The sequence below is a fragment of the Pipra filicauda genome, unplaced genomic scaffold, assembly GCF_003945595.2.
Source record: "Pipra filicauda isolate LSUMZ 115617 unplaced genomic scaffold, ASM394559v2 scaffold35_size7292922_pilon, whole genome shotgun sequence".
Taxonomy (NCBI): Eukaryota; Metazoa; Chordata; class Aves; order Passeriformes; family Pipridae; genus Pipra; species Pipra filicauda.
In genome coordinates, this window is record NW_024104487.1 from 6,698,522 (window position 1) to 6,712,394 (window position 13,873).

Below are 13,873 nucleotides of genomic sequence, written 5' to 3' on the forward strand. Positions count from 1 at the left end.
CTCAGTTAAATGGGGGCACAACTGATAGCAAAAAATATTCATTATAACCCGTCCAAGCATTGTCCAGCTGACTGGCACAGCAGAATGGGACTCAGCTGAGGCTGACACTTGTGGGACACCTGCTAAGGTGCCACCAACTTCTCACATAGACAAATACCAAGAAACAACAACGCAAACCTTTCTTTTCTTGACAGGTAACTTTATTAATAATGGTCTTGGATCTGTCGCACCTACCAGGTGCCAGTCTTTTTTCACACTTTGCAAGAATTTTCTGAAGAATAAACTAGAAAGGTATAAAGTTAACTGAAGCTACTAAGACACACATTTGAAGGTGGGTCTATTTTGGGACTTTTGTTTTTGTGTTTTTGTTTTTTTTTAACAGAAGTTTCCATGAATGTGTGTCAAAAAACTTAAATACATTGAGAAATACAGTAGAAAGACTATATTTACAGTCAATTATAATGGGCACTGCCAACATATCCAATAACAAAAATAAAACAAAACCTTTTTTTTCATGTTTCTTTCATGCTTTTTTCACAGAGATTTTTTTTTTTTTAAATATGATTTTGTTTTTTAAAAAATACAAGAAGGAAATAATTACATTCTTCATATGAGAACATTATCTTACAACATACACCCTGGGCCAATTAATTTGAAAGTGTCTAACAAAACTTGATACTAAATTAATATTCTCCATTTGAAAAACCAAATTGCCACAATCATCTCATTAAAAAAAACACCTTTGATCCCCCAAAGTTATGATGGTTTTTTTTAATTATTAAAAAAAGAATTACCCATTAAAAAAAATAATTAAAAGCACCTGGTACAGTAACAGGTGTTTGATGAGGAAGCACGAGTGTAACATTTTCTTAAAGACATATAAATGGTTCAAAATACGAGAGTTTTCCTTTAAAACAAAAGTCATGCTGCTCTATGGCTGAGTTTGCCTGGTGATCCTGAAATCTAAAACCGGTGAAAATACAAGCTCTGTCGCTCTTTATAAAAAAGTTGTGCAGCAATAGTACTATTCAAGACAACAGAGTACATTTCACAGCACCGAACGTGGTCTATAGACCTTGGTTATTTCCCAAGGTTTTTGGCTTTCCTCCTTTCAAAACCTTGGCCATTATATAGAATACACTAATGCAAATTGCAGTGGTACCAATGCACTTATACAACAGAGACATACAATTACAGCACGTGCCAGGCTGGGGGCAGTGGTGGCTTTATGGAGCCTTTGCTGGAGGAAGAGCGAAAGATGCTTAATTTTGCTGTCAGCCCCTGCTGCAGCAGGCCTTGTTGGTGCCGAGGGTGCTACAGGTGCTGAGGGTAACCTGCACCTCTGGCAGAGCTGAAGGCTGCACCACCAGGGCTGGGGTTGTGTGCACGGCCCCAGCACCACACCATTCTGTCTGCCTGGGCAGAAATGTGCACACGTTTATCTCAGGCATAGATTCCTTGTCCTTGCCAAGGAATTAATTTTTTTTTTTTCCATGGGATATAAGGGATGGAAAATAAAATACCAATTTTGGGTAAACAAGACAAAGTGATTTGGCTTTTGACTACTCTGCATTACTTGATGCAGGACCACTTCTTAATGGCAACTGTTACATCATTGCAAACGTGACTAGAAGCCTAATTTGCATTATAAATATGTACAGATATAAATTAAATATTTATTGCAATATACAAATAAATAACTTAATTTGAAATAAAAAGCCTAAATGAACTTACTTTTGCTTCAAATTGTTTCTGCTATTATTTGTGGGAATTTGATGCTGTTTAGTCCATAGTCATACAGCATAGAATGTGCCCTCTACTTATAGAGTTAGTAAGTAGATGACCTAAAATAGTAATAAAAAGTTGTGTTTTCAGTGAAAACCACGCTGACATTTGCTTTTCTACTGTATCTGCATTCCTGCAGCACTTTGTACAAAGCATAGTCCCAAGAGGCAAAAAGCCTTTTTTCATGCTGGGCCCCATTTCTATGCTGCTAAAGTCAGTGGGATCCCTGTCACTAATTGCATGTGGGAGCAGGACACAGCCCTGTCTCCTGTCTGCTATCAGGTCTTTTTGAAAGCTTTGTGTCTTCAAATCCCACCAACTCCTGCAGGAAGTTCTCTGGCATCCAGCTCAGCTGAGAATCCCAGTGTATGCTTCACGAGTTGCACACACCCTTTCCTAAAGGTAAGAGATAATCTATAGGTGTGACCATAAAGGGATGTGATCCTTGATAACTGCTGTCTTGCCAACTTCTGTGATTTTAATTGCAGTCTTAACTAACTATCAAGACTCCAGCCCTAACATCTGTGATTATCTCAAAATATGAGTAGTATTTTAATTTTTTTAATTAAAGTAATTTTCTAATCCTCAGTTGAGGAGGAAAAAAAACTTGAGAGTAAGATTGAAGACTCTCCAAAGGCTTAAAAAAAACACAGAGAAAAACTTAAAAGAGGCCATCTTATTATACAATTTCCCTCCTCCCAATTTTTTATAACCAATCTTGAGATTTTGAAGGACTTCAGCTGGCAATTTACTGCATATAATTTCTCAGGAGTGACATGGATGGAGACAAAGAAAACCAGATTTTTATAATTTTACAGACTAAAATGCAAGATGCTGTTTCCTAATAAACAGAAATGGATTCATGTCTGAGAAAATCCCCAATTCTTTGTAAAATTGTTTATAAAAGAGTCTGAAAATTATCACCTTCTCAGTCCATCTTCCTCAAAAATAATAGCTGAGGTCTGAAAAGATGAAGGAAACTAAGTACAGCAGTGTTCTATAACTCAAGTTTAACAATACTATATTATAAAAAACAAAACAAGACTGACTGCATAAGTTATTCTGAGTTGCCATTATCTGTTGAGAATTATTTTCAATTATTTTTTTCTTTTTCAAAAAGCATAGAAAAGAAGCAGTATCTAAAAATACCTGTTTGCCTTTTAAAAAAATCAAGAACGAGTCATAGTTCAAGAACGTGACCTTTGAAAACGACTGGTGCTTCAAAACATTAATAAAAAGAACGTACAAAAAAGCATTTTTTTTTTCCAAGTTTGGCAGCGTTTTATCTCCCAATGACAAAATCATCTGTCTAAAAAGTATCCAAAAAATGCCTCACAGCTGAGTCGTGTCATCCCGCGGTCTTGCACCAGCGCGGAGGATGGTGGCACTGCAGCGCTCCCGCGTTCTCAGCCGAGCAAGCCTCGCTGCTTCTGTGATTACATTTCTTCAGTTTTCTTTTGCCACGTGAACAGCAAAGCGACTGCTAGTGAGTAAGAGCTTACTCCGTGTCAGACCTCAAAAGTCAGTTTTAACCTGTAAGAGTTAACGATTTCACGCTGGTCTTTAGGCACCATCTTCAGCAGCGTTCAGGTGGTCTGATGTGATAGAAATAACACTGCTGGTCTGTGCTGTTTCAGCAAAGTAAACTTTCAACTGTGACTTTTTAATTACTATGGTTGGTTTGGGTTTTTTTTGGTTTTCATTTTCTTTACCAGTGAAGTTGGAAATAAGGAGTTACAGCTAATAAAAAGGGGCACACGTAGTTACACAGCAATACAGTAGAGGGAATACAGGCGAATTAGCGCCAAGCTACCATTAACTTAACAGAATTATAAAACTTGCTATGTTGTATCGCTTGAAATGACCTTTCAGATGAGTCTTTTGCAGCCTATGTCTTGGTCTGTAATAGGTAAGGCCTTTACGGAAAGTGAGTGGTTTTGCTACGTTTATGTTCCATTTTTCATCTCCCATTCCTGGAAAGAGGGGGAAAAAAAAGATACAGAAAATGTTAAAGAAATCAGGATATTTCACTGATGTCATTGGATCTGCTAAGCCACAGTTGAGGTCAATGACAGTTTTTCCATTAACTATGCTGGATCCAGCCCACAAATTAGGGAATGCTAAGAAGTATGTCCTGATAGTGTCTGTGCACAGCTTCCACCCCTCGGCAACTATATACAGCAACTTTAGCCATGTTTGTTTTCTGCAAGGGGTACTTCGGGAGCAATTTGCACCCCACAGTTGGTGTAAAGCACTCAGCTAAGGGAGAGGCTGATTTAAGCAAGCAGGGCTCTCTAACTCATTTGCATGAGACAGCAGGAAGCCCTCAATATCTCTCAGAGCTGATACCAAGTGACTGCTTTACTGCTCTTCAATTTTTTTATTATGAAATTCATGGCAGACACATATTTCCATGGTTAAAAAGAGCAACTTACTGAGGCAGAGACCAACAGGCAGGGTAAAGAAAAACAAGTCAGCCTGCATTGCATTTGTTTCCCTTATACATAATCCAAATTGAGCTATTGCTTGGCAAGTTGAAGAAATCATTTTGCCTATCTGTGCCTCAGTTTCTCTACCTGTTAGCTGGGAACAAGGACACCTACCAACCACAGCAAAACATGTAAACTATAAAGCTTTCATTTATATGTCTCAGAGCAAGGTACTGCCATTTATTCTGCCACATAAGTGGCTATAGCTAAACACCCAGTTAAATAAAACTTGTGGCTATCCAGTGACACCTCAGTGTTTCCTAACAGTACTTGGGAGCAGAAGAGCTGAAGAGGGATGGGCTCAGCTTAGGACATCCACACTGTACCTACTCCCTGAATCACACTCTTACAGCCATCAGGAACTAATGAAGATCTGCAGGAGGTGCCTCTGGCTCAAGCAATCCCCATGGATCAACCAACCGGCCAGCTGCTCCTCGCCAGGAAGGCACGGGGGACTGCAGATTCCTCCCCAACCCATCTACTCTGCAGAGACACTCTGCAGGCAGCCTGCTGACTTGGCTCCCAACCTGAATTCCTGAATTTAACACTCATTCCACAACATTCAAGAGCTCTGGCTGAAAACCATTACTTATGCATGTAGATTGCTGTTTCTGCTGCTGAAAGCAATAAGAGCATTAGTTTGGCTAAACAGCTGCATGACCAAGACACCTCTTCAACTGTTGTAAAACAACAAAAAAGATCACAGTTGGTGGCTGCTTTAGCAATATGAAGGAAAAAAAAATTGTGAGTTTGAAGCAGGTAGAGAATAACTTCTTTTGTTTCCAAACTTGTGGGGTTTCTTTCCTTCATTTAAATGCTGCTTTTATTAAAAGACAATATATTTTAAATATTCAGTTTTACTTTTCAAATTATGGTAAATCTAAATTTAAAACACAGTGTTGATAAAAATAAGATTACTTTGAAAAGCCTATTAAATATATATTAAGCCTTGAAAACAGAAGTGTCTTTTGCAGGTGCAAAAGGAACTTCTTGTTTCCATTGGTCCAGCAGATTCACACCAATGAAAGAATGTTTAGGTCAACACTGACACCCTGACTGGGAGCTGGGAAACTGGGAGAGCTCCTTTTCTTCTCCAGTCCCTGAACACAAACAAAATGTAAGCTGCTGACATTCACCAGCCCACCAGTTTTGAAAACAAAACAGAAATAATAAATTCGGTTTTCTTGTTTTACATAACAGTTTAGTTTTAGAAATTAAATTGATATGTGAAATGTTTAAATAACTGTTTTTCTTGTACACAAGGATATTTGGATCATTTTACTTCTCTAGGAATGCTAATGCAGAATATTGTTTTCCATATTTTAATACAGTCTCCACTTCCAGCCAAGTACAGACTAACAAAATTGCAATTAAAATGCCTTCTGGCTTCTTACAAATCTGCATAATTACTTTCTAAAAAAAATTTAAGGATACTTACAAACAGAGAAGTTAAAAAAATCCAAATATATGTATGCGTATACGTGCATAGGTATACTGTATGTCCTAAACAGGCGATGCCCAAATTCCTGCCAGTTCTTAGATTTAACGCTAGATCTGTCTTACTGCTTCTTTCTGTATTTTCTTCTCATGTCAGTGCATCTGAGAGGAGAACGCTTTTGGTGACACAGCTTCCAAACCTGCTGTCCCAGCAGGGAGACACAGGGTGCTGCTGGTTCGTGAGCAATAGCAGTGACACAAGGGTGGCTGGTGACAGGCTCAGCATCCTCCGTGCAAGGAAGGGGCAAGAAGGGAGGCATTCAGTGCATTCAAATACATACCAGGGGAAAAAAACCCCCATAATCTGACATTTTGAACGCTTATACAACTCCCTCATAACACCGGGAGATGTGCCGGGGCTGAAGATGCAAGCGCAAGCACAGATGTGAAATCCGTTTCGCTCCCACATACTGACTGCACTGACATCCATGCGTGGAGAGCCAAGTTCTGCTCTGGGATACTCACGTGTGACGCCCTTTCCTTAGCCACATCTATAAGGCCTGGGCTCACTCGTAACTGCAAAAGGCCAAAAGAATTGAAAGCCAAATTCCACCCCCGCACATGTACAGCTGCCACCCCTGAAAGTGGGGCGTGCTGCAGATCCATACCTGATAGCAGGCTTTGGCTGCAGCTCCTGCCAATGGGCTGAGTACAGCTTGAGTTGCACTATCTAATTCAGCAAAATTTCACTCTTAATATTTAGTGCCTGAGTTTTTAGGAAAAAGCTGTCAAAGCTGAATTGGATACTTTGAGTTCTTTTTCCCAGCATGGGAAATATGCTTAGTTGCTCCATATCCTTTTTGATTAGCCTAATTCTATATCCAAGATTCCTCTACCAAAGAGCTTGACCAGCTTGTTGTGCCATCCAAAGTACAGCGACATGAAACAATGCGGCAGTGTTTTTCCCGTATGGTATATGCTGAGCTTAAAAAATGTACTACAGCTGGAAGGTATCCTTTACACCAGAAGTGTTTACGTTTTTATAGTGCTCTGATTCCTCCAGCTGTAACGATTAGATGGCTGGATTTAATGTGCCTGTCCAGCACAAATCCACGCTCCCGTTTGTAAGGACTGTGCTCTGCTAGACCACATTCCCTGAGTAATGCTGCGCTAACATCCACATCTAAGAACAAGTGTACAGTTAGAGATGATATCTTTAGGAGACAGATTAGGGTATAATTGAAATATACAGATAAGCTTTAGAGCACATAAATCCGTCTTCAGGTTTGAAACACAAGCAGAAAACTTCAAAGTTAGAAACTGAACTGAAACCTATTGCAGCAAGTATAATTATCCTTTGTTGAATTTAAATGAATCAGGCTAACTGGCAGAACAAAGCAGTTGATGTCCATGGAAGGTGGTAGAAGGAAGGTGAGAAAGTTCTCTCATAAGCTGTAGCAGAGGAAATAATTCTATTATAATAATTTAATAATAAAATAATTTGTTGAGATGCTGATTTTTCAGTATCTATTCCGTTTAGGTGCCAAGCGCATGCTCAGACACTACAGATGTATATAATCCATGAATACATGTAACAAAAGTTACTTTAAGAAATCCAAATACAGAAGACATCAATGTTTTGAAAAAAAATAGCCTGCACGAAAGACAAGTGTTTATGATTATCATTTTTTCTAATCACAATTAGAAAAAACCAACAAAAGCCTGGGTCCAACGCTATTACTGTCACCTTTGGTTATGTGCTGCCCACATGCTTATGCTGCTAGCAAATTTAGCCCACAAGAATGGTCATACAAATCCCACTTCAACTAAAAAACAGAAGTTAGAAAACTAAGAATACAAGAGAGCTGCAAATTTCAATCTGGTACTTGTGAGACTAAAATTAATTCCGCTTCTACTTTAAATGTACATTAAGAGTAGATACTTGCACAACACATTGTTGATTATTATAATGTACAGCTATTCTGTTCTTGCACTGTCTGGCAAAGATCAGACCCAAACTTGTGTTATTTCCAATCACTTACTATAACAGAGCCCCTGTCTACACCACAGACCACTTAACCTTGCATGTAAAATCAATAAAGGAACAGAGAAAAACATGTAATGAGAGTAGAGTCAAATCTGTCTCCCAAACTACTTACCAATTCCTCTGCAAAAGATTCCCCCAAATCAGCAGTATTTATGTAGTAATACCAATAATTCAGACATTCTCTTAAGGCTAAATAAGACTTTTAAAGAAAGTATGCAAAAGCACAGAAAAAGAAAATTAGACAGCCTTCTCACCTTTGCTTTCCGAAGGACGTGGCCTCGACACGGAGAATTGTTTGATGAGGGAGGTCGCTTCAGAGCTGCTGCACTGTTCACAGGTATTGAGCACTCGGTATCACTGGTATCACAGCTGGAGATTGGAGAGTTTTCCAAAGTTCGGTGCTTGAAAATTGGAGACTAATGAAGAGTGAAAAGCTTATATTGAGTTTCCTCCAAATAGTCCCATGGGCAACATTTTCTATCTAGATTTAGAACTGCAGATCTTTTTTTTAAAGAAAACATATTCACAATAACGATGGGTAAATGAAAAAGAGATTAGAAAAAAAGAAACAAAACAATGTGTGTGTGTGTGTGTGTTCTGTGATGAAAATTGAAGTTTCTTTTCTTTCATTAAACAACTATGGGTCATCCAGAGGAACCGACGCATCCCTCTCTGATCCTTCTGATGGCTGCTTTGGACACAGATCTATAGAACAAGCTGGTATTGCTGAGCTCCATTGTGAACATGTGAGATGCAGCCCTTACAAAGGGTGGCAGTGACTGACAGGAGACCAGCACAAGTAGGTCTCCATCACTGCATGATGACTCCATGCATTTAAATCTCCCTGGGATGGAGCAATGTCTCAGTTCCTCCACTTTTACAACCACTGAGAGCATCAAGGCATCAGTTTTTGCACATTATCCTAACACATACTGCCTGTGATTCCCATGTCTACCTGCTCCCTGTTGCCGTAGAAAATGTAACTAGCACAGAAAGCCATTTAATTCTGCTCTTATTTCTTGGGCTTAAAAAACCACTAAAAAACTCAGTTCCCACTCATTTCTGCTGGAACTGAGAAGGCAGAGCACTCCCAGCCCATGATTGTGGGATTTTCATATTTAATGTGTTTGCATACCTGTGGGCTTGATGTTCCTGATTTTGGCTCAATAGCTAAGCCCAGTGTGATGCCACCAGCCAAGGCTTTCTTTAGGCTCTCCTTCACCTCAGTCAGTTCTAGCTCCAGGTTTACACGCTCAGCCTCCTTCTGCTTACACTCCTCTTCCAACTTCTTTAACTTGTCTTCAAGAATCACTTGGGTCTTCCTGCCTGTCATCCACAGCAATTTTATTATTTCAATAAGAAGTTTAAATTTACACTTACAGAAATTATTTTCTTTCTAAAAAGTAAGGAACAAGGTCTCTACATATCAGTGATGTCACAATAAAACTATGTACTTTACCTACAACACTTTTCACATAAAAGGTTTAGCAACGTAAATGCTTTCTTTCAGTTGCCTTTCCTATATTTTTAGTCTAGTTTCAAATCAGTATTCGTTTTGCTACTTTTCTGTATCATGAAAATATAATTAGCCAGTCACAATAAAATTATTCCCATGTTCTGCTTGTCTGAACTCCCCATCCATACCATTTGATAGGTAGGTGTACATATACACACACATATACAAAATAAATATACACATATATTTTTATTTTTTACATTTTCTACCTATAAAGAAAGCAAATATAAACCTTAAAGAGTATTGCTTAACATCAAAACTAAACCTCATGTAGGGTGGCAGGTCTTCAGCACAGAATACAAAGCTATTTGGATAATTTAGCCTACTCAGGTGAGAATTCAGCACAAAAAAGCACCTCATACCAGCATTGACTTCAATGGCAGCACGTAGATCTTTTCTCTCTTTTCGGAGCTGGGCCAGCCTATTCCGGAGAGCTTCCTTCCTCTTTAGCAGCTCCTCCTCTTTGCTTTGTAACCTCTTTGCATCTGCCTCCACACGATTCTTGCCATATTTGTACTGCTCTGCATCTGCATGAGATTGAAGATAATTAGGGTTTAAACTAACAGTAAATTTCTGAAGTATTCCCCGAGACTGAGTATCACATGAAGCTTGTCGTGGTTTGAGAAACTGGTTTGTCATTCCTCTTCCCCTGGGTCTTTCTTGAGGTCCATGATTCCTGCCAAGTTCTGCAGCACAGCTACAGCAATGATATGGGATAGAGAGTTTGTCCTCTACATTTACCTGAGAAATATGAGATTTACCAATTAGCTTACAGCGCATTGGTTTTGAAAAATGGCCTTGCCTTTCTGTATGGTTCAAAGGATGAAAAGGAGGCTCCTCTTTAGCTATGAACCCTTCATTTTTAGTTAGGAGGGGTGAGAGGAAAAACTACCTGTTTGCCCTTTTGCCTGGTTTTCATCCCTACTTCAAGTGCTGAAAGCACAGTTTTTCTCACCAGACATAAGAGAATAGAAAGATGTTCACACTTCTTTGATTCTGGAGAGCTTTCTTTTTCTTTTTTAGTTTTCCATAAAAATGCTTTCATTTCATGGCTCACATGTATCTGTGGTGTAATTAACATCACATCCTCCTCTATACCTCTGCTCCAGTTGCAGACTCAAAGAAAATAGGTCAGCTAAGAGATCACTTTGTCTGTCTGTGTATCTGAAGGCAAAATCTACAACATTAAATCATTCCTGACAAATAGTTGTTAAACCAGTTTTAGTCAGCCTTTAGTAACTGAGATGCCTTTACTTCCACAACTACTTATTTCTGTACCAACTGACCTCCATGCTTAGAAAGCTACTTACTGAAGTCTAAAGTCTAACATAAATTTCTTGTTGACACTAAATCCATGACTCCTTAAAAGTTTAATAAGTTTTAAGATGTTTTAAGTTTTAGCATGAGATTAAAAAAAAACATTTATTTGTTCCCTAGAAAAAGTCATGCTTTGGACTCCATATTTTAAAAATATTATTATAGCTCCTTTTTGTCTTTTCTCCTGTAATCCCTGTTAGGAATTTCCTAGACAATCTACCTGCCCAGGAAAACTTTTTCTGAATGTGCCACTCACCACTTGAAATTTCCTCTCTCTGAGGTAGCTTTTGATCTGTGTGGTTGTGTTCCTTCTTCTGTTATACCTTTTTCTTTTTCTGATAGTGATAAGAGTAAGTCCACTTCTGAGCAACATAATGTTCTGATGTCTATCCTAGCTTTTCATCCTCCTTTTCCCACAGGAATACAGAATTCCTCTCTGCCCTAAATGAAGAATCTATCCCTTTTTTTTTACCTGCTGTCCTCATGACTTTGCAGCCACGGGTCCACGTTTCATATTTGTCACTCTCCACATGACACCCTTTTATCTTGTGGTTTGTCTGGAGTACTGAGTCACCAATGCACACAATATCTCCTATTCAAAGTCTTGGTGGGCATCTCCTCCCCGCCCTCTCAGATACAGAAGAACCACAGTGGTTCTTTATCTTGTTTGCTAAGACAACAGCTATTTTGGGTGTCCTCATGACTCAAGTGAGACTCATGAGACAAATGAGGCAGCAGTGAGGAGAGGTACTTACTAGACGCAGTGCGCTTCACACATGACACTGTTTCGGATTTCTTCGGCTGGCTATTTAAAGTTCTCCCTTTTCCGGCGATGCCATTAGTAGTCACAGGAGGTTTCTTGCCTTTAAACTGTTTGAAAACAAAAGTACAAATAGGCTCCAGCTATTCCTGTGCCACTGGCAATTCAGTCACCCTTTCATCAAGGGCAGAGCTTGACAGAAAGCTGCTTGCTTGGAGAGCCTTAATGCAGTGCATTGATTGAGCTGGAGACGGCACTTCCTCCAGAGATGACATCTCTGAGAGCTGCCTGCTCAGCAGGAGCCACGCCAGCAATCACAGGTTACAACAAGGGATGAACTCCCCATCTCTGGTGGCATCAATGTCTCCAAAACTCTGGCATTTACGGTATTAAGAAAGCCATTGCAAAGCAGAAAAAAAAAATTTACAGCAAAGATTCTTGAAAGACAAGTTTGTCAGAGTTAATTTCATACAGAAAAACACACCAGGGTTTGCCACACAAAACCTCAACACTGTTTCTTATTTACTACATGATCTTGCCATCCTTGTGGTGCACAGGTTTATTTTTTTTTAAACAATATAATTTTTACATATTTTTAAATGTTAGGAATTAACATATCAATTTCCCCTTAAACAACCTCTAGCTACTAATTAAAAGCTTTTCTTACTTAAAAAACCCTCTCATAATGGCCAGACAGGCTCACAAGATTACCAGGAACAGAACATTTAATATTCAAGGGATTTCCGTTTAGAGGGCTCGCTGCAATGAACTGAACCCTGGGAAGATCAACACTGTCCTGACTAATTATAGTGTTCCCATGCAGGATGCCCCAGCCAAGCTCTGTTCTCCTGCTTCCAAAGGTTCGTGAGGACTGAACTGGAAGGGCACTAAGAAGCTTGCTGCTGCAGTCATTTATTCCTCATGTGCACCTCCAATTCTGCAACTTCACTGAATTCTAATATTCCAATATGAAGTTTCTGTAAGGATTAAGTGAGTTAACATGCAGCATGACCAGTACTTTATACAAGGGAAACACTAACTGTTCCATGTCAGATTAGATTGAAAATCACCCATCACTGTGATACATTCATAGGTTTATGCCAATGACCAGCTTTTGGAGACAGGTTATGGGCTCTGAGAAGGTCCCTGGCATGGCTGTGGGCAAGGCTTGCTCTGCCCCCCTGCTGGGGTCTGCCCATCTGCTACAAGGCTGAGCACAAAGGACTTCATCTGCTCTATAGCTTCCCATTCCAGCTGAGGTACAGAAGTCTGAAGCCACCCTCAGAAAGCAGCAGAGACACAGGCTTATTTTTTTTTTAGGAGAAGAAAATAGCAGTCAATAAATTAACTACTGTATATATGACTATATTCAACATAATTTAGTAAATATATAGCATCATGTTATGATATTTATGTATATTCCCAAAATATATTCACAAAATATATAACCACAGTATATACAATATATAGATTAGTACAATTCTAAAGAGCCAAATTTGCTGTCACAGTCAGGTCATATTTCACTTGTCTTTTGAGCTGTTTCTTTTTTTTCTTTTCTGAAGTCATCACTGCCTAAGGAGCTAGAAGGTGGCTAGACATGCATCCAGGTTAAGTGTGAAAGGTCACATCTAATTTTTTTTTAATTATTATTTACAATCTGTAAATCATCAAGAACATGTGTGGAAAGCCTTTCTCAGGTACCAATACCTCCACATCAGTATTTATAACTTTGCAAACCTGTTTCATTATCAGTGGGCTCCTAACTAAACTCCAAGCACTTCAGTGCTAACACTAAGGGATGTAAATAGCCCCCTTCAGATTAACAACCAGACAAACAGAACAGCCAACAAATAAAAAGCGTTGTTAAGTATTAAACAGTACAGTACCTGCGAGCCAGATCCCCTCCCCACAGCAGAGGTATTAGTGACAGACTGAGCAGAAGACAGATTGGATGAGACAGGGTATTTGTAATGGTTAGAGGAGAGTTTGTCAGTAGATAACCTATTGGGTTTCCTGTCAGCTGGTGGATAGCGCGCAAAGATTTTTGGAGACGGCAAGTTATCGTACAGGCCTGCGTTATCATAAAGCATTTCTTCTCCAATGTTCCTGCTACGAGAAGAAGGAAAGCCATCTTCTGGTTCCCACTGCAACACATACACCTCAGCAGTTAGTGAACAATACACCATGCAGAACCCCCTAGGTGAAATTAAAACGTTAGTAATGCTTTTGACCGCAGCAAGCCCTGGGGTGCTTAGCAAACACACACTTATTTTTCACACTTAAGTCAAACTATTTAGAAAGAAGGGGAGGACACAGTGTGGAAAGCAAGCATTGCATTCTGTGGCTCACAGCCTCAGCACTAAGCATGTTCCACAGTATGAGCAAACCTATCACCCTCGCTGTTTCATGGACTGCATCTTAAGTTGGTAGCTCTAGTACCAAGGGGGCACAAACAGACTGTGTTAACGGGGGGATACTCACAGGCTACACAGGTGAGTCTGTGGATTACATCTGACATATGA

The 13,873-nt window shown here is 39.4% G+C and overlaps 1 protein-coding gene across 2 annotated transcripts in view; it reads right to left on the reverse strand.

Moving 5' to 3' along the window:
- Positions 1–178: 178 nt before the first annotated feature.
- AFAP1 (actin filament associated protein 1) overlaps positions 179–13,873 on the reverse strand; it is a 117,259-nt gene continuing 103,564 nt past the window's right edge. The window contains exons 13-18 of one of the 2 annotated variants that reach the window (XM_027723675.2): positions 13,238–13,495; positions 11,347–11,461; positions 9,637–9,801; positions 8,894–9,084; positions 8,013–8,174; positions 179–3,758 (exon numbers count right to left, since the gene is read on the reverse strand). In XM_027723675.2, coding sequence (XP_027579476.1) covers positions 3,732–3,758; positions 8,013–8,174; positions 8,894–9,084; positions 9,637–9,801; positions 11,347–11,461; positions 13,238–13,495 — 918 coding nt within the window. In that variant the 3' untranslated portion in view covers positions 179–3,731. The remainder of the gene's footprint in view (positions 3,759–8,012; positions 8,175–8,893; positions 9,085–9,636; positions 9,802–11,346; positions 11,462–13,237; positions 13,496–13,873) is intronic. The other variant, XM_027723677.2, reaches the window with a different exon arrangement.